The following is a 24,697-nucleotide window of genomic DNA, read 5'->3' as shown; positions in this document are numbered from 1 at the left end:
TGCTCGAAACAAAGCAGGGATCCAGCCTGGCAATCGCCAAGCCCCATTGGCAAAAAAAAAACCAAAACACCCCAAAAGCTGATCCCATGAAAAACCGTGCCCCGCCGCAGCACACAGGCTCCGGGTCCGGCCGGAGAGGCAGAGGTGCTGGCACATGTCCGAGCTCCATGCTGAGGATGTGCACTGGGAATGCCGGCTTTGCCTTAGCCAAGCGCTGGGTCTAAGGAAGGCTGGGGAGCTTTGCAAATACTCCGTCGGGAGAAGTTCACGCTGTGGGCACCAGTTCACGCACCAGTTAAGGGGTTGCCCTCAGGTGGGGCTGGGGGAAGACGCAGGAGGGGTCCGGGCAGGCAGAAGGTGGGAGCTCGGGAGCAGAGGTGGGGGCAACTGAGGGGTCGCAGCGAGGGATGGCTGGGGGGAGAGGAGGAGGAGGGGAAGGTGCGTGGGGACAGGGTCTGCTGGGGCACTTGGGTGCCATTTCTCAGTAGGTTGGAGGAGAACGGAACAAAAATTGGTCTCCACACCCATTCGATATATTTTGAAAACACTTGATTTTTAGTAGCGCTTCTAGCAATGCTTTTTTTTTCTTTTTTTGCATTCCACTTCGAAAACAGAAAAATGAAATATTATCGGCTTTTTTCCCTGTCTCCCCATTCCTTTCCCTTCCTTGCACAGACACGAGCGTCTCCGTGTGCTGAAGGGCTTTGCTGAGCTCCGTGCAGCACTCTGCAGGGACCCCTGCCTGCCTCCGGAGCATCCCAGGGGACTGGGAAAGGCAGCGCTGCAGGCAGGACATCGGGCAGGAGATGCCCACCCTGCCCGGAGACCCCCACCGCGGGGCCGTGGCAAGGATACGTCCCGCCTCGGGCCAGCCCGGGCCCTGCAAAGGAAATGTACCAATTTCCTCATTAACCTGATTTGGGAAAGCAAAGCATTTTCATTCAGATCTTGTCCAGCGCCGGGGTCACTGATGGATACCAGGCAGGGCTGGCGGGGAGTGAAGCATGGCCCTGCATGCAGGAGATCAAATTACTGCTATTAAAGGGAAGAAAGAGATCTGTTACTGTGCTGGGGAGAGCAGCAGTGGGTGTCAAGGTCTTGAGGGAACTGGTTAGGCCAGGGAATCTGCTATAAGGTACTTTTAAAAATTTTTTTATTTCCCCCCCCGCCTTTTTGCTGCGGTATGGAGATTTTGAGGCCGTTCCTGCTGGCCGGCGTGTGTTTCTCAGCTGGATGCAGCTGTGGTTTGCAGGGACAATCAGGTTGGGGAGCACAGAGGCGATGCTGGGGGAATGGCGTCAGCCCTGGTGGCGGCGTGGTGTGCATCATCACCAGGCAAAGCCCGTCGGGAGCGGCCAAGCCGAGGATTTGGCATACGAATCATGGGAGCCGTGGGTGTGTTCTCACCCGCTGTCCCTGCAGGTCTGCTCTGCCCCTGTGCTGGGCAGGAGGTGCTGGGGAAGGCAGGCAAAAGCCTCCTGAGATCCTGGCTTTCTCCACCATCCCCATGTCCCCTCGCTGGGATTGCAGCTGGGGGGGACAGGCGGATCTCTCCTGCCTGGCTGCGGCGCTGGGACAGTTTGGTCACCCTGTTCCCTGCCCATTAAAGCCTGCCTGCAATGCAGGCAAAGCCACAGGTCCCTGTGGAAGCGCTCCATTGGGTGGGAGATCCTTGGCAGAGGACCTCAACGAGAGCAGGATGGGGCCACCCGTGCTGCTGGAGGTCCCGTGGATTTTTCTCCCCCCCCAGCCCTGTAGCACAGCGCTGCCGTATCCCCCAAGCACGTCACGGCCAGTTGGTTGCAGTAATGAATGTGTATTATCCCAATCTAATTACGTGCCGTTTTGGTCTGGGTTCAAACAGAAACCACAGAGGCTCTCTCCTAATGCAGATGGATTTTGACAGGGGGCTCGGCTGCCTATGGGGCATCAGCGCGGGCGGTTGATGTTGGCCAAGATGGTCGTGGAGGGCTTCAGGATGCGTCTCCTGCTGGGAAAGGGGCGTAAATCTCCCCTCCTCTCCAGGGAAAGCCTAAAGCGGGAGCCCAGCCCTGTGACTAGACACCGGAGAGTCAACGAAGGCACATCACCATGTGAATGAAGTCTGGTGGCTCCCCACGTCCTGCTGCTCCCCAAATGAGTGGGTTGCCCGCAGCCGCAGTCCCCAGTTCCCCTCCCCGAGCTGGTGGGCCATGAGTGGCCATTAAAAGAGCCTCGCACAGGCAGAACTCGCCTTCTGTTTATTTTTAGGTAGGAGAGACTGAATTTGTGGGCTTCTTTTGTGGGTTCCCCCCCCCTCACCTCCCTTCCCCTATAGCAAAGAAATCCTAAAGTTTCCCATGTGAGCGCAGCCCGAGGGAGGGTACGTGTGGGCTGCGAGCTTGTGCTTTGCATTCGACTTGGGTATATATTTAGATTTCTTTAGATTTCTGGCCCCCCGAGTGAGACCTGCTTTTGCAGCTCCCCGCGCCTTTTCCCGCCCTTTGAGGGAAAAAAAAAAAAAAAAAAGGGTGGGGGGAAGAGGCACAAAACAATGCAAGAGCTGCTGAAAGAATAACGCCATGCTGGGGGTTGAGAAGCAGGAGCCGGCGGGGGCTCCTTTGCTGGGTGGGGACCCGCCATGCCGGCTCCGTTCCCCCATGAGGGTCCTGCTCCCACTCCTTGGTGGTGTCATTTATAGGCTTTGCTGGCGGCGGCATGGGTTGTGTCTGAGATGTGAGTGTGGTGGTTCAGCTCCGGCTGGGGGTCTCCACTGACCCCTTGGCGTGAGAAACGCCCTTAGGCACATAGTCCCTTGGGGAAGCTGTGGCTCCTGAGTCTGCGCCGACAAGCTCACTTTGGTTGTGGTTGTGTGTCGAGTATGCCTGGAGACAGCAACAAACACTGAAACCTTATGAAATTCAACAAGGGCAAGTGCAGGGTGCTGCACCTGGGGAGGAATAACCCCATGCACCAGGACAGGTTGGGGGTGACCTGCTGGAGAGCAGCTCTGTGGAAAGAGACCTGGGAGTCCTGGGGGACAACAGGATGACCATGAGCCAGCAATGTGCCCTTGTGGCCAAGAAGGCCAAGGGCATCCTGGGCTGCATCAAGAAGAGTGTGGCCAGCAGGTCAAGGGAGGTCATCCTCCCCCTCTGCTCTGCTCTGCCCTGGTGAGGCTGCATCTGGAGTACTGTGTCCAATTCTGGGCTCCCCGGTTCAAGAGGGACAGGGAACTGCTGGAGAGGGGACAGCAAAGGGCTACCAAGATGCTGAGGGGACTGGAACACCTCTCTTATGAAGAAAGGCTGAGGGATTTGGGTCTCTTCAGTCTGGAAAAAAGACGGCTGAGGGGGAATCTTATTCATGCTTATAAATACTGAAAGGGTGGGTGTCAGGAGGATGGGGCCAGGCTCTTCTCAGTGGTGCCCAGGGACAGGACAAGGGGTAACGGGCACAAACTTGAGCATAGGAAGTTCCATCTCACCATGAGGAGGAACTTCTTTCCTTTGAGGGTGGCAGAGCCCTGGCACAGGCTGCCCAGAGAGGTGGTGGAGTCTCCATCTCTGGAGACATTCCAAACCCACCTGGATGCGATCCTGTGCCACCTGCTCTGGGTGACCCTGCTCTGGTGACCCTTCCAACCCCGGCCATTCTGTGATTCTGTGATTTCTCAGTCTGGTGGCCGTGGGAGAGCTCGGGTGGTTTAGGCTGGTGGGGATGCGTATCGAAAAGGTGGTTGTCTTAAAGGGAAGGGAAGAAGCAGCAAAGGTCAGCCATCAGGCAGCTCTTCCGTTACCCAAAGGGCTTGGCTGAGCGATGGGACCTGGTCTTCAGGGACAGGAGACAGGAATTTCTTCATTAAAGGTGTTACAGCGTTCATGTAACTTGGTGATTGAACTTCCTATGTCTACCCTGATCTCCGTACCTGAGGGCCTCCTGGTACCTTCAGCAAAGGGGAAAAAATGGTGGGAAGGCACAGCAGACCAAGGCAATAAACACTGCCTAAGGACGAATATTAAGAACAAACGATGCCCCAAAGGGATGGGAAAAGGGGCTGCTCAGTCAAGACAACTACACCTTAGTGCCAAAGAAGTTAGAAAGTGCTATGGGAGCTGCCAAAAGTCACGCTGACACGGACCTCGTGAAGGATGCTCAAAGGGGCAGCGAGTGGTTCCTCACCTCTGCGGATGGAAGCAAGGCACGGTGGAGCGACGGCTAGGGAGTTTTGGGTACGGATGGATATTTCACCCCACCTTCTGGTCAATGCCAAGACAGAGGCAACACAAAGGGCTGGATAGCAGGAATTGAGGACACAGGCGCGAGCGCTGCCGATGTGGAAGCTAAACGCCAAGACCATCGGATCCATCAGCCCGGCGTTTAGGATGGCTTCCCCCCTACCCGTGCTTGGAGGGAGCTGGCACATGAAATGGCAGGTCTGGTAACAAGTATTTTTAACAACTCCATCGAGTTGGGGGAGGCACCATCTGACTGGAGAATAGCGAATGCGATGCCTATATTTAAAAGCGGGGGGAGGAGGGGAAAAAAAGTAAGGCAGGCAGGAATAGGACTGTAAGCCTGACCTCAATCGCATGCCATTTTGGAACAGGTTTGGAAGGCAAAAAATGAAAATGAATCATGGGTTTGCCAAAGGTAGGTCACTCCAGGCTAACCTGGCATCGGAGACCTGGAAGCGTGTAGAGCTGCTCTTTGTAGTAAAGCTTTTGCTATGGGAAAATGTTAACGAAGCGGAAAAGAGGGGAAGGAGAAAAGGAGCTCTGCAAGGCTGGCAGGGAAGTGAGCAGCATCGGGATGGTGCTGGCTGGTGGTGAGGGGACGTAGTGGCTGGCTGCGACCGGCGAGGCTCCTCGGGGATGAGTCATCGACTTTCCTGCTTCCAGTTTACGGCATCGGCGGCTTCCCAGAGGTGGGGGGACAGAGGCTGCCACCCCGGGCTGGTGGAGTTTGAAGGCTGGAGGAAGAGATGTGGGATGCGGTGAGAAATGGAAAGCCATGTGCTTGTTGAGTAACAGCAAAGATATCTCCTAGGAGCCCAGGTCTTGCTGATTGGGAATTAGCGGTGTGGAGGCGGAGGAGAGGGGATGAGCAAGTGAGCGCAGGGTGACCGCGGTGCCCTCGTGGAGTCAGGGAGGTTTGCAGGCAGGATGGCAAAGCCTCGGTAGCATCACGCAGGGATGGAGCGGGACCCATCAGAATCTCTCACTTGGGTCTCCTGTGTCCAGGGAAGATAAACTGAGCCTGGACCAGAGAAGGGAAGGAGCTACTAGATAAAATAGGGAGGGAGAGCCAGTCATACAAGAGAGAACCAGAGGGACCTTGCTTTGGCTAGGAAAGCAGAGCCCGGGGATGGTCATGATAGCTATCTATAAATACATCAGGATGGGAAACAGTATTTCAGCCAAAAAAGCTGGTAAAAGAACAGAAGCATATATAAAATGACCACAAATAAATTTAGGTTGAAAATTAGAGCAGCCATTAGAGAACCCGCTTGAGGAGCCTTCCGCTAGGAATAGCGTAATTAAGGTGAAGCTGACAAAACTCTAGGGGAGATTTCATGATACGAGGGGGTCTGGACTCAGCAACTCTGCGAGACCCTGGCAGCCTGCGTCTTTCTCTCAGGCAAAGGCAGCTGGGTGTGGCGGTTCCTTTGGTTTCCTCGGCAGATGTGCTTCAGCTTTGGGGAGTGGAGAGTTGGGAATGCATCCACTCGTTTGTGTAGGGACGTACGTGCAGGCGTGCATGCTGTTCTGCCTGCTGATGCCCCGCCACACTGGATGCTTTGTGGTCACGCTCTCTGCCACGGGCTAGAGAAGCAGTGGAAGATGCAGAGCCTGTGAAATGCCAAGCCCCTTGTGTTTCCCAGACAAGCCCCCTTGTCCCCCCCTGAGCTGGGCCCCTCTGGAGTAGCTCTTCCAGCTCCTTGGGGAATAGAAGGGCAAACTTTGGCAGTCGGGGTGGCCAAGTAGATCACTGGCTGGAGCCACTGCAGCCTGGCTGGGCGTCACCCGCTCCCGGGTTTGGTACAGAGCATCAGGATGCGCCGTGGAAAAGTTTATCTTGGGGCTGGAGGGTCCTGGCAAAGCCAGCATCAGCCAGGGGACCCGCGTGGCTGCTCAGGGCAGGACCGTTCCCTGGCCCTGCTGGCATTGTCCTGGGTGGCTGGGACCATTCCTGAGCGTGGTGTGGTCATTGGTGTGTCCTTGGGTATGCGGGGTCAGTGGCCACAGCTCCACATCCCCACCCCTGCCCCTGCAGTGCTGGACACGTAACCCCCCAACTCGCCCCAAAACCCTTAAAATCTCCCCAATCCCCTTTACCTCCACCCCCGTGGGAGCTGGGTACTCAAATGCACGTAGAGGTGTCCTGGCAGGGGCCTGCCGAGCCCCTGCCTCAGCTTTCCCAGCTGTGGGTTCCTGGTGCCACCAGCTCTGGCCATGGCCACAAACTGCAGCAGGAAGAGGTGCTCTGGGTGCTGCTGCTGGTATCACCGGCTGATGACCCCAGGGAAACTGCCCTCTGCTCCATCATCTCATCCCCGTCTCCCACTCCATCTCCTGCCGCGCATCATTGGAGGGGAGAAGGCCAAAGGAGGGGTGGCAATGGCCCAGCCATGGGGGAAGATGTCTCCTTCACCTGTAGGAAAGGAGCTCATCTGTTTTGCGTGCCCTGTGCCAAGGACCTTGGGGAAAGCCCATGATTTTTGGGCAGGAGCCAGTTTCGAAGGCGAGCGATCCCTGGCACGGGTGGCAGGTACCCAGTGGCATCTTTGGCAGGGAGCTGAAGCCCAGTCATGTTCAGGCCGAGGAGTTGCACGATGCCTTGAAAACTGATGCCATGGCAAATGGTGCTGTTGGAGCAGAACCATGGTGGCCTGCGTGTCTCTGGAGGGCGGTGATGAGCGTTGCTTATACAGGATTCCCATGCATCGTTCCCACCTCCCTGCTCTTGCTTCTCCCGCGGCCCCGAGGAACGGGGCTGGTGGTGGACTGGGGCTCTTGAAAGGTGCAGGACCTTGAGAAGACATGTGTGGTCTCCTCGGGGCCAAAGGAGGAGGGCGTTGAGACTTTCCAGGTTTTCCCAACCTCAAAGGCGTTATTGCTGCTGGGTGCCAGGCTCTCCTCGGCGCTTGGGTCTCTGCCCACAGCATCGCCCTCCCTGGTGCTGTGGTGGATGCCTGCAGCGGGATGTGCCGGCATTGCCCTTCCTGCCTTGGGCTCGGCGTCAGGGTGGTGGGGATGCCCAGCCGAGGTTCCCGCTGACATCTCGGTCACCAGAGGAAGACTCCAGCGCGGTGGCTTTCTCTTCCCTCGTCGGAGAGGAGCTTCTCCCCTTGCAGAGCCTCATTTCGTCTCCTGCACCGGCTGACCGGGAGATGTGGTGCCAATGACTCAGACGAAGATGAGGGCTTAATTAGCACAGGGAGAAGGGGGGGAAGAGAGAGAAAAGAGCCTTTCATTGCAACAAGATTGATACCACCTCCCCCAGACAGTCACGTTCTGCCGCATCACCCTCCAGCCCGGCGTCATGTGCGCCGTGCCTGACACCGGAGGACAAATGGGGCCTGGGAAGCAGCTACAAGGTACAGAGGGGCACTGCTTTATTAAGAGCCTCAGTGAATAAATGTCTGGGAGGTATAGAGGAGGGTTTGCTGGCAGGCTTTTTAGCTGTTGGGCTTGGCCCTGCGGTTAGAGCTCCCCTTGGCTCTCAGTGCCTTGGGGTTGGGGTAACACACCCAGGACGGGAGGGTGTCTGCGATTTATTACCGATGATGCCATCAACAAAATGCTTATGTGAAGGCGTGGGGCTTGTCCACACCAGCTCTTTTCCCCCTGGACACAGAAGGACAAGCATTGGCCGCCTCTTCTTTATCCACCAGCCTCCCTGGCCCTAAGGAACCTTATAAATCTTTCCCTTTTAACCAGTGCTGTGCTCGGCCAGCGCTGCCGCTGCAGGGCTGCTTCGCCCTGTCTGGGTGGGATGTGCAGGGCAGCACCGAATCAAGCCGCTGGGGGAGGCACGCTCAGGGTGGTCCCTGCGCCCTCAGCACCGCGATTTTGGGCTGCTCATCCCTGGACCTCTGCTTGCCCACCACTGAGAGACTGTCTTACAGCCCCTGCGTCCCTGCAGGGGTGGTAGGAGGAGGCAGAGGAGAGTGGTCCAGCCCGATGAGGGCTGGAGACTGCGGAGGGGAGCATGACTGGGGCAGGATGCCGAAGGGCATCAGGGCACTGCCTGTGGGCATGCCTGTACAGGCAGCGCCCCGTGCCCATCGAGGCTCGGGAGGCATGGCCACATCACCCCAAGGAGCCTGGTGTGGTCAGCACGGAGGGAGAAACTAACACCCTCTCCCTCTGCCCCGGGTGCTAGGTGTTGAAGATAACGTCACACGTGTTTTTTTTTCTTTCCCCTCCAGACCAATGATGCCTTAGGAGCCACGTGGAACTGGCTGTACTTCATCCCCCTCATCATCATTGGATCCTTCTTTGTGCTCAACCTTGTCCTGGGAGTGCTGTCGGGGTAAGCGAGATGCCGTCCGTCCTTCCCCTCTGGGCCGTGCCCATCGCGTGTCTCTGAGCCCTGAGGTTGGCCCCTGGTGCTGCTGTGTCCTCCAGGACACCAGTAGCTGGTTCCCACCATCCCCTCCACGCTTGCGTGCCCCACAGCAAGGGATCGCTCCCCAGATCTCCTTAGCTCCTTGGCTCCCCGGGGAGCTGGGAAAGGGGCGGCCTTGAAGATGCTTTCGCGTTGTTTCTCCTTGCTGAAGAGCTTGTGGTTTTGGTCACCTGTGAGAAATGTCAGTGGTGATCTTCTGTCTGCTTGGGACCCGCTGGAGGGGAGAGACATGGTCGGGGGGGGTGCTTATGGAAATGTGTTTGAGTCCGGAATGCATTTGTAGTGGGGTGTGCGTTTGCTGGCTGATGGAGTGTGGTGGGTGCGGGTTGGGCTGGGTTTGGGGCTCATGTGGGGCGCCTCCACTCTGTCTGGACTGTGGCTGGGAGGGTGTGCCTGGCGCCAGTGGGGGATACACACTGGTGAGGGTGGGGGGGGCCTGGGACATACGCGGACAAAGCAGGGACATGGGGACAAGACAACTGTCCCTGTTCTGCTCTTCCCAGGGGAAAGAAGGTTTTAATCCAAGCCATTAAGCTGGGTTTGGAGAGAAAAAGGCTTCTTGTCTCCATGACGATGAACTGCGGTTGCATCAGCCCATCCTCAACCGCTGGCAGGGGTTGGTGCATGGGGAGAGCATGCCCTCTCCTGCACTGGGAGGGGGATGTGGGCTCTTCTGCCCTTGCTGCAGGTAATTTTTCCCTAAGTGCCCACTAAAAAGCGCCACTGTAGCACTGGTTTGGCCAGCTGGAAAGCCTTTATATGCAGGGATCAGCGTAGAGACTGGCCCTGGTCATATCTGTCACTATCCTAAGTGAGGTGTGATGGTGGTGGTTTTAGGAGTGCTTCTGGAGAAGCGCGCTGGGCTTCGGGGTCCGTTGGTGGGTTGAATTTCCCCAGCTCCCGCTCTGGGATCTGACTGAATCCAGGGGCTCTGGGGCCAGACTGCAGGAAGGGCTTCATGCTGCCTTGCAGGGAGCCAGCTCTTATGGAGGATGAAGACACCCAAGCAGCGTTGGGTGGCTTTTGCATTTCTTGTGCCACATCCAGCTTGGGGATTTGAGCAAAGACCAACAAGGGTGTCAGTGTCAAGTGGGAGCTTTCCTACGAAAGCCCAGAGAAGGGAAGTTGGGAAGCTCGGGGCCAGGCAGCTGGAAAAGCCTCTTCTTGCAGCATTGAAGTGTGTCAACGTAGCGTGTTGTGTGGACACCGACGCTTTTGGTGCTGGTATGATGCTGAAAGCAGCCTCGGGACGCAGCAAGGTGGCACTTCTCTGTCCTGAAAGCCATCCACCAGCTAGAGGACCACACGGTGGCTGGTGGGATGCCCGACCCGTGCCCTGGTCCATGCTCGGTGCTTGCCTGCACCAGGACTGTGCCGAGGCAGCTGTTCCTGTGCCCGCTGAATTGGATGCGGTTGTCTAGGGCTCTTCCCAGGCGCCGGCTGGCATTTCGACTGTTTGTTTATCACTAATAGGGTTTGTATTGGGGAAGGATGCAAGTGGGTGGGTGGCCTAATTGGCAATGGAGATGCTCTCGTGGCGTGCCAGATACCTAGGGAAAAGCATGACTGCTCAGCTCCCTGGAGGGCTGGGCGAGGTGAGTGGAGGTGGCAAGCTGGGCTTTGCCACCCAACGGCAAGGCCACCGCCTGTGCCCTCCTGCCTGGCCATGGCCACAGGCTTCCCCTGTGGCTCGGGGGATGCAGTACCCTGATGGTGGTGAAGCATCCTCTTGCCAAAGCTGCTGCCGGAGCCATGGAGGGGTGCAGCGCAGGGCGGGAGGAGGTACTTCCGCACGCAAACAATGCCCGTCCTTGAATGCAAGAAGGAGGGCTTCGTTCCTCGCTTTGCTGGCTTAGTTTTTATTGTTTTTTTTAACACTTCTCGCAATCCTCTCGCGCTGGGAGAGAGCACTCGGCTCTGCTGCAGGAGGGGAAGGGTGACCTTTCCATCCCCCCAGCCTCTGCGCTGGAGGAGCAGCCGGGGTCTGGCTGGATCCCCCCCCGCACGCCCTGCGGCTGGGCTGAGCTGGGAGCAGAGGGGCACTCCGGGGATGAGCTCCATGGAAACAACTCCACGCGAAGGAGACCTTTCCCTGGCATTACGGCGCTGATTTGGGGAAGACAGGCAGACATGCCCGGCTAGCTGAAATCGCCGTCGCTCTGTTAACTCAGGTGCAGCGGCGAGGACCCCGCTTGTGGAAACCTGGACACACGTTGCTGGCAAACTGCACCGTCTGCACTGGCAAATAACGAAGTCCTGTTGGGATTTCCAGCCTTGTTCTTGAAGTTCACGCTTGTGAGCTGCTGCAGAGCTGCCTCTCTGCCCTCGCTTCATCTCAGCAGGGGTTTTCTTTGGGGAAACAATCAAAGACCCGAGGCTGGTCCTGAATGCGAAGAGGCTGCAGGAGGACATTTGTATGTTTAACTTGCCACCATCAGAAGTTTGCCAGAGCCCAGATTTAGCAATCTTCTGGTTGCGATGCGCATCTCCCCCAACAGTCAGTTCCCCAACTGTTAAGCTGAGGCATGACCTCCGTGATGTAAACAGCCTGGATCCATCTGCTCCTAAGCACAAAGTATGTGGGAGAGGAAAAGAAATGATTTCCATCACACTGAGGCTCCTCGATTTTTTTTCTCTCTAAATACTAACACGCACGCATGCACTGGAATTGCATGCAACGCTATTAAGAGGAGATGGAGTCGCTCCAGGCAGGGACTTGGAGAGCCAGTTCTTCTGGGGCTTTGGCGTTTATTACTGTGTCTATTAACTTTCCCCCTCTACGGGTGCAATTACGGATCAATTAATTCCAACTGAAAGCAGGAAGGGGAAAAAAAAAACACAACCAGTTGGCCCTGTTCCTCTTTGAGAGCATTTTGCAGGTATGAAGCTCAAGGAGATGTGACTGCTCAGCTTTTAAAGCTACACAAGCTACCGAAATAATCCTGGCAGAAGAGAGTCAGTGGGAGCGAGCGAGGATGGAGCATCAGCTGAAATGCCATGTTTTCTGCCACGTGGCAGCCGGTGGATTTGGGAGCCTGGGAAGATCCCGAGACTCCTATCAAGCGTTGCCTGCTGCCATCCTGTGTCCCGAGGTTGGTGTCATCCAGCACCCTGCCGTGGTGGGGCAGGATGCACCTGCAGCTCTACACATCTTCCCAAGGAGAACGGCTGCAGCGCAGAGAGGGAATCGCCTGCTGCAGCCATCTCTGCTGTGGGATGGGTAGGAGGCGTGGATGGGACCCCTTCCCACCCTCCAGCTGATGGCCTGTTGTGCGCAGTGCCCTGTGGTCGGTTGGCTTTGAGTCAGGGGGATGGCAAAAGCTTGCATGTGCCCCATCCCGGCAATTTGCAAAGATCTGCTCTCTCCCTTCTTTGCGGGCATGAAATGTTCTGGGCTTTTTTGTTCGGTTTTTTCTCATGGGAAACAATTTGGATTTGTGCGTTCGTGCTGCATCTCCAAGAGCAGCAGAGACCGGGTGAGAGCCATGCTGGCCGGTCCCCGCTGCCTGTGGCGTGCACGGTGCCACGGCAGCAGTAATGCCGTCCCGGTAATGACCACAGCTCACCTGTCCTAGCCACCGCAGGGGTCCTGCCTGCTTTGCCCTTCCTGGCAAGAAGATGGCTTACGACTAGCTTGTCGCTGGGAGCAAGAAGATGAAAGAGTGAAGATAAAAAATAAGCCATGCTTGGAGGTATAATGCTGAGGACTCGTGCAGGGTTTCTGATACCAGACAGGCTGTCTTTTGGCTCTTCTATCTCCTTTTCCTCAGCCCCTGCAGTAAAGCCCTCTTCCATGCATTGCAGCATCTGTCCTCCTGTTGAGGTAGACCTGTAGCCCTGGTGGACTCCTTTCCCCTATCCAGTCTTGTACTTCCAGCCCCTTTCCAGGGTGACAAAGCTGCTGTCATCACTGGAACTCCTGGTCCGCAGCAATGGCTGGGTGGGTGCAGAGTGGAACGGGATGCTGGCCAACCTGAGAAGGCTGGGTCCTTGGGTCTGCCGAGGAGAAGACCTCTGGAAGCTGCTGGCAGAGCAAGAAATTGAGCACGAAGGCAAGAAAAATGAAATCCATCTGCCTTGTACCAAACAAGAGAGTAATTTAAATCCTCCTAATTGCTTCCACTCATCCTGGTGATGTTAAGTCTTTTCTCCCTTTGAGTCTTTTCTGCCCCCCACCCCCAGCTCTTGCATTAAGCCTTTGAAAGAAACGACTAATGTTATAATTAAAGGATCAATTTGGCAAGAATTCTTTGTCTTAAGATCTTCTTTCTTTCAGGTTGGGTTAGCGCTGCGTTCCGAGTCTCCGGAGAGTTTTCTTCAGCTCCTTCAGGAGCCTTCTGTACCATCTCTGAAATCTTTTCACTTCACTTAATTTGAATTTTTTTCCCATCCAATTTTGAGGCATAACAAACGATGAATAAAATTAAGTTTTATAGCAATTAATAATAAGGGCGCTGAAGGAACAAGTGTACATTTTCAGTGGAGGCAGGGGGTTATTTTGCCGGCTCTACGCAAAACCTGGGCCCGTGTGTTTGAGCTGGATCAGGTGGTTTGAAGCCAAGAAACGCTGGGAAGAGGATTAATGTCTCGGAGGTAGGCGGTTTGTGGAGGGGAAAGCAGGGAGACACGTCGCCACAATGCGGGAAGGCTTGTGGGGACATCATGAGGGATAGCGAGATGCCAACAAATATGCCTGAGAAATATTGCACCAGAAAGCGTGAAAGCTTGGAAGGATCATTGGTTTCTTTTTTTTAGGTTTTTTTTTGGTTTTTTTTTTTTCCTTTAATGGTTGTAGCATCTCAGGGAGTGGCTCGGATGAGACGTAAAATGGCTGTGCCCATTGTGTGTTTGGGGATTGACTAGCTGGAACGGCTTTTGGACAGAGGTATGGGTGTAATGGGGGGAGGGTGGGCTGCAATGCCTCCTGCCAGCTCCCCCAGCACCGTCACGGGACGCGTGTTTGTCGGGCCACGCTTGGCGAAAAATGGCCGCACTTGTCTCTGTGTTCTGGGCAAGCTCTTGTGTCAAGGACGTGGTATTTGAACATGAGCGAAGCAAAGGAGCCTTTGAGATCTTCATCTATATTCAGCAGCCAGGTGGGCATCCATATTCAATGAGCGCTTCTCCGCCTTGCTCCGCTGTACCACCTTTCTGCGGAGGGACTCCAAGCCCTTTGCAAACAAGCTGCCTGATGAGAGACATGCGTGTCTGGGGTGCTGGGTCCCCTGGTGTTACAGGGAATAACGACTCCGCTTACAGCCAGCCGGACAGGATTTAAAAAAAAAAAAAAAAAAAATCCACAACAAAGCGACGACTCGGCGCCTTTCCCCTTTGATTTCTCTTCACAAATTATTTGCCAGCGTGTCTCAACTGCTTCAGATTTGCTCTTATTCCTGCCTCCCTGCAAATCTGCTCTGTGGACTGCCCGTTGCCTGCAGGCCGTGGGTGAAAAGACTCAGTTTTTGATCCTCTCAACAAAGCACTCGGCAGAGAGTTCTGGTTTACAGATTGCTTTTGGAATTGCGTGTTCCAGACAGGCGTAATTTCCATCGTCCTGGTTAAAGACAGCAATCGCGTGGCCGTGGCTGCAGCTCTTTGACTGGGGGGATGGCTTTGGAGGTGCCCAGTTGCCCCATGACCAACTCTATCCTTGCAAGGGGGTGCTGGGCACTCCTGTTGGGTGAAGTAGACAGGATGCCCCGAAGGAATCACGTAGCGTTATCAGTTCTTTGGATCACGGAGGCGGCTGTTTGTGTGTGTTTGTGTGTTTGTTTGTTTTGCAGTGGCGGAGTGCCATATCTAGCAGTTGCGTTGTGGGTTTCACGCTTGCTGGTTGGTTCCGAATTCATTGTATTTGTGTGTCGAAGGCGTCAATTAGAGGGCTTGGAGGTTCCTGGGAAGTTAACGTGATGAAATGTTGAGAATCGGCGATTTTTTTCTCGCGCTGTAACTCACCTGCAGTACTGGCCCTGCACCTTTCATCTGCAGATGACTCTCACTTGTGAAGGGGGCCTATAAAACTGTTCTCTGCTTACAGAGGATAAAAACTGGAGCATAGCAGGGAAGGGGAGGAGTGACATTTTCCCAGCGCTGCATGAGCCAGTGGGAGTGATTGCGAACAAAGCCCGGGGCTCTTGAAGCAGTGAAGCTGCTCTGCTCATACCAACCCTGCCTGATAAGAGCGAAATAAAATCCAGAGCCTGTATCTCTGCTTCTTGCTGCTGGGGCTACCAGACCCTCCGCCACCTCTATGCAGCGTGGGTTGGCCGTGCTCTTGCTGCTTTTGGCGCAATATTGTAAACGACAGGCTTCTCTGAGCAATGGGGACAGAGATGCAAAGCCCAGCATTGTTACCTTTGGAAAAATGTTGAAACCGAGACTCTACAACTGGAACGTTGGTGGCTCCCTTCTACCGGGGATGTTTCTCCTCTTTGTCGTTTATTTTTCTCTACTTCGAAACAATAAGCTCTCCAAACTGTTGGCTGCTCTGAGCACAGAATCATAGGGCTGGAAGGGACCTCTGGAGATCATCTAGTCCAACGCCCTGCCAGAGCAGGGTCACCCAGAGCAGGTGGCACAGGAACACACCCAGGCGGGTTTGGAATGTCTCCAGAGACGGAGACTCCACCACCTCTCTGGGCAGCCTGTGCCAGGGCTCTGCCACCCTCAAAGGAAAGAAGTTCCTCCTCATGGTGAGATGGAACTTCCTATGCTCAAGTTTGTGCCCGTTACCCCTTGTCCTGTCCCTGGGCACCACTGAGAAGAGCCTGGCCCCATCCTCCTGACACCCACCCTTTCAGTATTGATAAGCATGGATAAGATTCCCCCTCAGCTGTCTGTTTTCCAGACTGAAGAGACCCAAATCCCTCAGCCTTTCTTCATAAGAGAGGTGTTCCAGTCCCCTCAGCATCTTGGTAGCCCTTTGCTGTCCCCTCTCCAGCAGTTCCCTGTCCTTCTCGAACCAGGGAGCCCAGAACTGGACACAGTACTCCAGATGTGGCCTCACCAGGGCAGAGCAGAGGGGGAGGATGACCTCCCTCCACCTGCTGGCCACACTCTTCTTGATGCAGCCCAGGATGCCCTTGGCCTTCTTGGCCACAAGGGCACATTGCTGGCTCATGGTCATCCTGTTGTCCCCCAGGACTCCCAGGTCTCTTTCCACAGAGCTGCTCTCCAGCAGGTCACCCCCAACCTGTCCTGGTGCAGGGGGTTATTCCTCCCCAGGTGCAGCACCCTGCACTTGCCCTTGTTGAATTTCATAAGGTTCCTCTCCGCCCAGCTCTCCAGCCTGTCCAGGTCTCTCTGTATGGCGGCAGAGCCTTCCAGCGTGTTAGCCACCCCCCCCAGCTTTGTGTCACCAGCAAACCTGCTGAGGGTGCACTCTATCCCTTCAACACAAATGTTGGGGAAAGCCTGACTTTTTTTTTTAAAGGTTACAGCAGGGTTGAGCTGCACACAAAACTAGTATCCACGTATGGTTTTCTCACGCTGATCTTGGAGTCCTCATTCTTGGAGAGCACGCGTGAAGTGTGTGGAGAGGGGCTGATCCCACCCTGAAAGGCAGAGGCTGGACCGGACACCTGCATCTGTGCCGGGATCCACTGATGAGGGACAGGCTTTGCAGCAAGGTACAGCTGATGCCCAACCGTGTTCCCAAGTGATGGGTGAACCTGCTCTTGGATGAACAGGAGCCTGTTGACTGAAGCTGCCTGTGAACAAGAAACGGTGATTACTGGAGAGAAGAGGGGAGATATTTAAAGTCCTTGGTGTTCAGTGGGCTGTGTTCCCCATCAGCAGATGCAAAGTCTGAGTTCTCTTGTGTTCTTCACCACTTTGAGTCACTTCGGTGTCCCCATTGCTGCTCTGGCTCTCCATCAAATGCCAATTATTTGAATTCTTGAACTTCGTCTTCAAAGCTACCCAAAGCCTGGACCCGGCAGATCCCATTACACAGCTGGCCAATGGTGGCCCTGTCCCTGCTGCTTTAGGCCCTACGTGGAGCCACGATGGCCCATATCTCTTTGAGGGACCGGCTTATAAAAGGAGCTCTTTAGTGCTGGGAGTCTTGACTTTGCTTCTAGTGGCTCCTCCTCTGGAGCCCCTCTGTCCTCTCCGCACTTGTGGAGGCAGTTTCCCATTTGGCTTGCCTTCTCCCTGTGTCTTCGTGTTGTCACTGCCTTTCCTTCCTGCCTCTATTTTTGTTCACTGCTCCTCTTAGTGTGGGGGGTCAACACAAACTAGCATGACGAGGTCTTTCTGAATTTTTCATGCTGCTTGGCATCAATAATACAAGCCGCTTTAGGACCTGGTCAAAGTGACGGGCATCAGCGAGTACCTATAACAAAATCCAATTTAAATCCCAACCTTTCTCCAAGGCAGAAGGTAACCATCAGCATCTGGCCCTTCTTAAGTGGGACAGTGATGTAATGGGTAATCTCAGGGCTGGTATCTCCCAGCTCCTTCCCGTTTTACCGTTCGACGTCGCCAACAGCTTGTCAGCTTTTCATTCTCCGGCTCATGTGTCTGCCGGCGCTCTATAAATGTGCTCTCTTTAGCATCGTCAGCTGCACACTTTGCTCCTTGCCGCAGCTTTGTCACAGCACGGCGAAGAAGTAACTCTCGCCGAAGTACACAGGGATGATCAAAAGCTAGCGGCCACCACTGAAAAAGGAATGACAAGAAATAGGATGTTTCTGTTTTCTGTTTTTTTTAATTATTCTTCTCACCAGTTAGTACTTCATGGGAAAGCTTTCTCGAGACAATCCAGCTTTGTTAAGGAACCATAAAACAGTTTGGGTTGGAGGGAGATGTAAAGGTCCTCTGCTCCAACTCCCTTGCAATCAGCAGGGGCATCTTCAACTAGATGAGGTTCCTCAGAGTCCAACCTGACTTTGAATCTTCTCTGGCTTCTGACAATCTGAGCGAACTTAAATCAAGCAACTACCCTCATGCAGAAAGCTCGTTGCCTCCCTCAAAGCAGACCTGTGAAGCACATCGTCCCCCTGCAAAGCATTTTTGTACCTTTTGGACTCTCTGGCCTAGCTTTTGCTCTTGGTTCAGTGCAACCATCCCGGTCCGCAATGCTGGTTCTGCTGCGCCTGCTCGCCACCGTCTGTTTAAGTTGAAGCACCAGGTTACAGACTGCACAGTTAATTCAACACGCCGACTTGAGTTCCTTTACACCTCTTGGGTAAATACCATCTGATCCCCCTGGTTTGCAACTGTCTCATCCGTGTTTTCCAAACCGTCTGTTGTCAGTTCTGTCCCGTAACCTTCCCTGACGCCCTGCTGGAGTCGAAGATCGGTTTTTTCCTCAAATTGTGGCGCTCAAAATGGAGTCAGAGCCATAAGCTGAGACCTCACGAGTGCCGAGGAGAGCAGCAGTATTACCTGATGTCTTACAGATGGTGTTCCTTGTTATACATCCTGTTATATATGTTTTTTTCACAGCAGCACGGTACTGTTACCTCATCCTCAGCGTGTAATCCAGTATTTCTCCTCTTCCCACCCCATCCTTTCTGCTGCCTCATATCGTTTTAAGACCCATTTGGTAACTGATTTGTTGGAGGCATCCTCAACGGTGGCAAAAGGTGATGAATTGATGGGTTTGAAGAGGGTTGGCTTCTAGTTTCAAAGCATGGAAGCCACAATATTAATGTGACCAACGCTATACTCCCTTTCTGGACTCAAAGAAGATCTGGAAAGGATAAAAGTAGGGTTTTCTTTTCTTAGCTGGTTTTTGGTTGCTGTTTTTTCGTGGTTGGGTTTTTTGGGCGCTTTTCTTTTTGTTTGCCTTTTGGGTTTTGGTGGTTTCTGTTGGTTGGGGTTTTTTTTGGTTTTTGGTTTTTTGGTTTTTTTGTTGTTTGTTTGTTTTTTTGTTGTTTTTTTTCCAAAAAAGGGGGCCCATTTTCAAGCTGGATGCATTCACATGGGTTCTCTTCCCGTTAAAACCAGACCTGGGCTCTCCAGTCCTTTGCGCAGAGCGCACCGATATGGTAAAAGCATCGCTGCCCAGGTGTGAGCAAGGGTGTGGGGGCCTGGGGAGGAAGGTGGCTGAGTGCAGCCGTGACCCCCCCGAGGTCTCCTGCTGGGAGCAGAGATGCTCTCAGGCCACCTGAGGGGAATGCCGAGGCTGCGGAGGAGAATTTGCAGGCAGAGGAGGAGCGAACCATCTGTACTCCAATGGCCCCGGCAGGCTGGGCACGGCGCGCGGGTGGATGGTGCCCTTGTGTGCAGGAGGACAGATGGCACACTGCTCCCCAGCTCCCACTGTGACCTTCAGCGCTCATCTCCATCGCTCGCTGCCTGCCTTCGGCTTTACGAGGCCGGATGGAGAAGGGCTGCAACGGCACAGGGTCGGCACGACTGGAGCTCAGCTGTCATGAGTGGACGTTTTCACGCTGGAGGCATCAGGATTTGGGGCCGGGAGACCCAGGTGGGCAGCAGAGGTGTTGCTGGTGAGAATCGAGCTTTCTGCTGGGGGCTTCTACGCCCCCCTTGCAGGCACCCCATCAGCAGCATAGCCCTGGACTCTTTGCAAGGTAAAATTGGGCCGTCCCTGGCAGTGTAACCCAAACACACCCCGGGGATAGAGCCCTTCGATGGGAGGCAGGCGGCTGGCTCTTGCGGCGATGCGATGCGATGCTGCCCTGCCCGCGACTTGGAGCCTTCCCAAGCGGCTGTCAGTCACCGACGCTGGCCCTGTTCTCACTCACATACAGTATTATCTCTACCCGCTGCTGCAAATTGGCTCTGAGCAATCCTTGATCTGTCAGCATCGCCTACCCACTCTCAGATGTCACCAGCCCCCGCTGCTGCCCTGCTCGGTAACGTGTCTCTCTGAAATGTAATAATTCATTAAGTTGAGCTTAACTTTTTTTCTTTTTCCCCCCTCCCCTCTCTGCCACCCCTTCCTCCTTCTAATGGACAAAAGCAATTAAGCTCCATTAAGGATCAAGCGTGTGGGAAGTGTGTCCCTCGGAGACGCTGCCGCAGCTTCAGGGACCTTGTCCCTGGATGTGTGTGGTACCGGCTCCCTGCAATTTAGGGCTCCAGTTGGGTAGGGGGAAATGTTGCTCGATGAGGGGGGTGCTGGAAAAGACGCTCCCATTCCCTTCTCTGGGAAAAAGTTATCTGATGCTCAGCTGGTCCTTCTGGCTGGGTTTTATTGTGGACACGTGATGGTGGCTTCTCACCATGCAGCAGAAGGAGACACTAGTCTCAGCAAAGGAGGAGCTGGAAGACAAGAGGGATGGGCAAGCAGGAGGTAGCAGAGAGGGGCCAGATTCCCAGCTGGTGTAAATCAGGCGAAGCTTTCCAGCTGCTCCCACTCACAGATTATTTCTGCAGGGTCTGACCAGCAGAAGTTCTGCCGAGGTGCTGTCTGGCATGGGGTTATGGCCGTGGGGCAGAGGTTCAGCACACAGAAGGACCAGTGGACCAAACCAGAGGGAAAGAGGCAACTTCCCCACTCACTCTGGCTCCAAACAGCATCTCCTCACCTCTTGACATCCCAAATTTGCTAATAAAAGCCGGTGAGGGATGGTGGCACAGCCAAAATGGTCCTGCCTTTCCTCCAGCTAGGGCAAGGAGGGGTTTTGGCATGGCATGCCCAAACCCCAGAGTGTGTTTCACTGTTGGCTGCGGGAGGTCCTTCCTTCTCCCCCATCTCCTCCCGCCCTCCTTCCCTCCACTTAGGCTGCTTTTCTCTTCCTTGCCTTTTGTTCTCTCCCCCTTCCCTGCCCTAGGAAGAAAGTCTCATTTCAGTCTGAAAGCCAGCGATGGAGGGGGAGAGTCATTTGATGCTGAATGCCAGAGCGGCAGGAAACTTCACCTTCCTGGGGTGGAATTAAAAACGCTTGAATTGTCTGGGGATCTTAAACAAGAGATGCAGGGAACATTCAGGGCTTTTCACACAAACGCACACGCGCGCACACACACACACACACATGCAAAAACCCACACAGCATTAAGGGTGTAATAGCTCAGCTGGGGTAATGCACTTGAACTCTCTCTGTGGCAGACAGACCGATTCTTTCAGTTCTTTTGAATATATTTTTTTTTTGAGGCTGGAGGTTGCTGCTAGTCTCCGGGGAGAGAGACATTCGTCTTGCAGAGAGAATGGTGCCATTTGTTCTTCGTAATGACGCTTCCTTTGGAGCAGCCTGGGACCGGGAGGGGGCTGAGGGCACGGGCCGGGTTCCTCCGTGCAGCTGGGGCTCTGCGGCCACCGGGACTTGGGGACGGGATGGGGAGCTGCAGCCAGCAGGTTGCATCCCTGGGGTGTTGTTGGGAGGAAGGAAGGGTGTGCTGGGGGGTTGTCGCATATGAGGGATGCTCCTTGTGCGCTAATGGGGGTGTCAATAGAGGTAGAACATGTGGCCTGAGATGCCCCAGGTATGTGGTATGTGCCAGCACAGGGTGTGAGACCTCCTAGAAACAAGTCTGGCCGTGTTGTCTCATGTATGGCGTGGGTGGGAGGTTACCTAAACTGCCACCCCTGTGTGTCCTGCCAAATATTTTAATTGCTCTGTGTGTGATGGCCTTTGCATACATGCTTAGGGCTTCAGGTGCTTCTTCGTAGAGAGTGGGTGAAAACCTTAGGAGAGCTGTCGGCATGGGCCTTCTGGGTATGGCCACGAGCACGCGTATACCGGAAAGCAGACCACGCTTTCCTGGGCGGTCTTGCGTTTTACCTGCAGGGGGGAAGGTGTATATAGCCCTAGCTGCATATAGGCATCTTTGCACAGCTCTGGGCTGGGCTACAGGTGAAATCATATATCTTATGTACTGAGGAGTGTGCTTATGACTGTGCCTAGGAGTGGATGAGCACGTGAATGCTAGCGCATTCGTGCACCATGTGTGTCAGAGGCTGCAGGAGCAGTGGGCAAGGTATTAGCTCTGGCCAGTGGCGCTCAGCGTTTGACATGCCCTTGCCTGCACAGAGCCCGTGTTGGCGTTGCCTACCCTCCTGCCTGATGCGGTCCCAAGCTGTTGTCCTTCTCTGGACCGGTCGTGGTGCTTGGGCAGTTCGTGTGAGACACTGAAGTCCAGAGAAGGACAACAGGGATGTCTCAAGCCCTGGGAAAACCCTCCAAGGAGAGGCTGGAAGGAGAAGGGATTCAGAGGAAGAGGTGGCGAAGGCAGGGGACAGGACCTGTCCTTCTCCATCCCCTTGCTGCCTCCTCAAGGTGCCCAGATTTTATTCCCTGAAGGGACACACAGAAGCTCAGCTCGTTCTGGAGTCGGGTGGTGCTGGGAGCATCCTCCCCGAACAGCAGCATCTCCCAGCTGGGACATGCGATGCTGAGTGACTGAGCAGGGTGTTTGCTCATGTGCATCCATGCCTTTCCTCCTGCAAAGAAGCCTCTCCTCCCCTCGGATCATTCACCCATCCCTTGGCCTTGCTTTGTCTGGGGATGGCCATACGTTGCCTCAGGATGCTCCAGCAGCCCTTGGCTTGTGCTAGCCCTTGGTCCCTGCCTCCCCTCCCGGCCCCATGTTGCCCCCAGCCCCCGGTGTACTCTGCTGCCCCACGGCCATGCTCTCACTGCTCCCCCCTGCTCTTCCCCAGGGAGTTTGCCAAAGAGCGTGAGCGAGTGGAGAACCGCCGAGCCTTCATGAAGCTGCGGCGCCAGCAGCAGATCGAGCGGGAGCTCAATGGCTACCGGGCCTGGATAGACAAAGCGGGTAAAGGCTGGCGGGCCGGGGGGGCTTCCAAGAGGGGTGGTGGGCACTGAAGGGTGCTGGTCATGCAAAGTGGTGGGGATGGGAAGGGATACCTGAGCATCATCCAGAGCAACCCCAAAGTTGCATAGGTGCTCACAGGGTGGTGTTGGGTGCATGAGTGGGCTTGGCCCCAGGTGGTGCGATGGTCTGGCCAGGCTGCAAGTAAGGACATTGCCAACAGCTAATGAAGCCTCGTCTTCTGTGGCATGAAACTGTCATATTTTGAACATGAGGCATATTACATCTCCAGGGAAGGCTGTGAGCATCACTGATGCGAGCTTTGCTCTGCCATGGTTTCCTTTCTCGTGATGTTTGCTGGAGTCCCCTGCAGTAGTGGGCAGAGAGAATGCAGAGCAGTGAACGGTGACAGTGGTTTTCCAGTTAAACCTAATCCTGGAGGAGACTGGAGGGCATGCATTCACTGGTTCCCAGCTCGGGGCTCCCACCTTGACCTGGGCACGGCCTGGGGATGGTGGACACACAGCCATGTGCAACAGCCCATAGGGCCTGGTTCCCAAACTGGCACAGCCCCCGGTAACTTGAATCGAGGTCTGAGCTCCAGATCTCAGCTTTGATTCTGGGTTGGGATGTTGAGCCCCAGACTCAATATTCAGCTTCTTTAGTGGGGTTAATTACAGTGGAGGAAGAAGGGTTAATTGCTAGTACTTTTCCTTTCTGATGCAATGTCTGCTAGCTGTCACTTGCCACCTTCCAGAATTTGCTTTTGGACACTTAACCGATACTTGACAAAGAGTTTACAAGGTAGAGCAACCGCCTCCAGGCTGGGCAAAGTGCTTACGTACAAGGCAGTGAGGTCTGATGTGCTCAGACAACTGTATCTTGTCTCCTGATGCTAAACTCTGTGTTTTGCGTAGAGGAAGTCATGCTGGCTGAAGAGAACAAAAATTCTGGGACCTCAGCCTTAGAAGGTAAGACAAGCAACACCCTACCTAAGCAACTGTCTGCCCTTCCTTCTGCCTGCCTGCAGCTGGAGGTTGAAATCCTTTATCTGCAATGAGAGGAGGGAGGTTTGTGGATGCCCTGGTGGGGTCTGTGGCCTGAGAGAGGGGTATGAGGAAGTGGATTGACAGTATAACTGCTAAGAGACCATGGAGGCCAGGAGAAGTCTGGTCCCACACAGGTATAGCTCTGGACTAGGGTCACCTGGCTATCTCCGTCCTGTTACCAGATCTGAGTTAGCCAAGTACTGGTCATCAGGTCCTAATCTGATGAGCTGGCTCCTGGCAGAGTTGGGCCACCAACACCCCTTCCTCTTTCCTTCCCAGTGCTCAGGCGAGCCACCATCAAAAGGAACCGGACAGACGCCATGAACCGTGACTCGAGCGATGAGCACTGCGTCGATATCTCCTCCGTGGGTGAGAGGAGGTTGGCACAGAGAAGACCTCTTCATCCAACCTTGGGTTAGTGCAGTTTGGAGCCTTCTTCCTCAAAACCTCTGCCAGTTTATTGAGTTGCGAGGGTCACACCTGTCACATGGAGATTGTCATGGATCGGTCATCTCTGCTAGTTTGAGAGCAACGGGAGCAAACCATCCGCTGCCCCCTGTACCATTTAAAAACTGTGTGGTTAAGTCACGTCCCATAAGAGCAATGTCTGTGAGCTGTGTGTCCTGTCTCATGTTGGGGGAAGGCTGGATTGCCCAACTCCTTCTCTCACCTTGACTGGAGAACCCAACTCCTTCTCCCCACTCTTTTCCCTTAGGAAACCCCTTGAGTCACTCTGGCCTCAAAGGTGCCAGAGTGGATGGTGCCTCGTACTTACGGCACAAGGAGCGACTCCTGCGCATCTCCGTTCGCCACATGGTGAAATCCCAGGTCTTCTACTGGATCGTCTTGAGCTTGGTGGCTCTCAATACTGCCTGTGTTGCCATCGTCCATCACAACCAGCCAGCCTGGCTCACCCACTTCCTCTGTGAGTCTGTGGGCTTTGTGTAGGTGTGAGAGCACTGCATGGGCAGACAAAACCTCCTGCAACCTTCCTATCTCCATGGCTGGAGAGGAGCACACGTTCACTCCTTCCCCTGGGGCATGTGGGGATGAATCCCACCAGAGTCATGCTGGTATGGAGCTGGGTGGGGAATAACCTGAACTACATTCACTGTTGGTAACACAGGACTGTGTACAGCCATGTAATTCAGCTTTGCCCTTGACCCCGTGGCCACTGATGGCTGTCTCAGCCCTGTGAGCAAACACGGAAGAGTTTTACTGGCCTTATGTCCTTCAGGTTCAACAAGTTTCTCAAGAGAGAGAAAAAGACTACAGGTCTTAGTTGGGTTTCTCCTAAAATTGTGAATGGTGGTGATGGAAAGCTTGCTAGAGCTCCATCTTTGAATGGC

At 54.6% G+C, this 24,697-nt stretch overlaps 1 protein-coding gene across 3 annotated transcripts in view; it reads left to right on the top strand.

The window, feature by feature from the left end:
• The window catches only part of CACNA1E (calcium voltage-gated channel subunit alpha1 E), a 148,172-nt gene that overhangs the window by 75,314 nt on the left and 48,161 nt on the right, over positions 1–24,697 (top strand). For all 3 annotated transcript variants that reach the window (XM_063344829.1, XM_063344828.1, XM_063344827.1), the window contains exons 9-13: positions 8,414–8,517; positions 22,187–22,302; positions 23,217–23,270; positions 23,628–23,762; positions 24,064–24,273. In XM_063344829.1, the coding sequence (XP_063200899.1) occupies positions 8,414–8,517; positions 22,187–22,302; positions 23,217–23,270; positions 23,628–23,762; positions 24,064–24,273 (619 nt within the window). The remainder of the gene's footprint in view (positions 1–8,413; positions 8,518–22,186; positions 22,303–23,216; positions 23,271–23,627; positions 23,763–24,063; positions 24,274–24,697) is intronic.

The sequence above is a fragment of the Chroicocephalus ridibundus genome, chromosome 8 (assembly GCF_963924245.1).
Source record: "Chroicocephalus ridibundus chromosome 8, bChrRid1.1, whole genome shotgun sequence".
Lineage (NCBI taxonomy): Eukaryota > Metazoa > Chordata > Aves > Charadriiformes > Laridae > Chroicocephalus > Chroicocephalus ridibundus.
The sequence above is the reverse complement of the archived record's forward strand: the minus strand, read 5'-3'. Positions and strand labels throughout refer to the sequence as shown.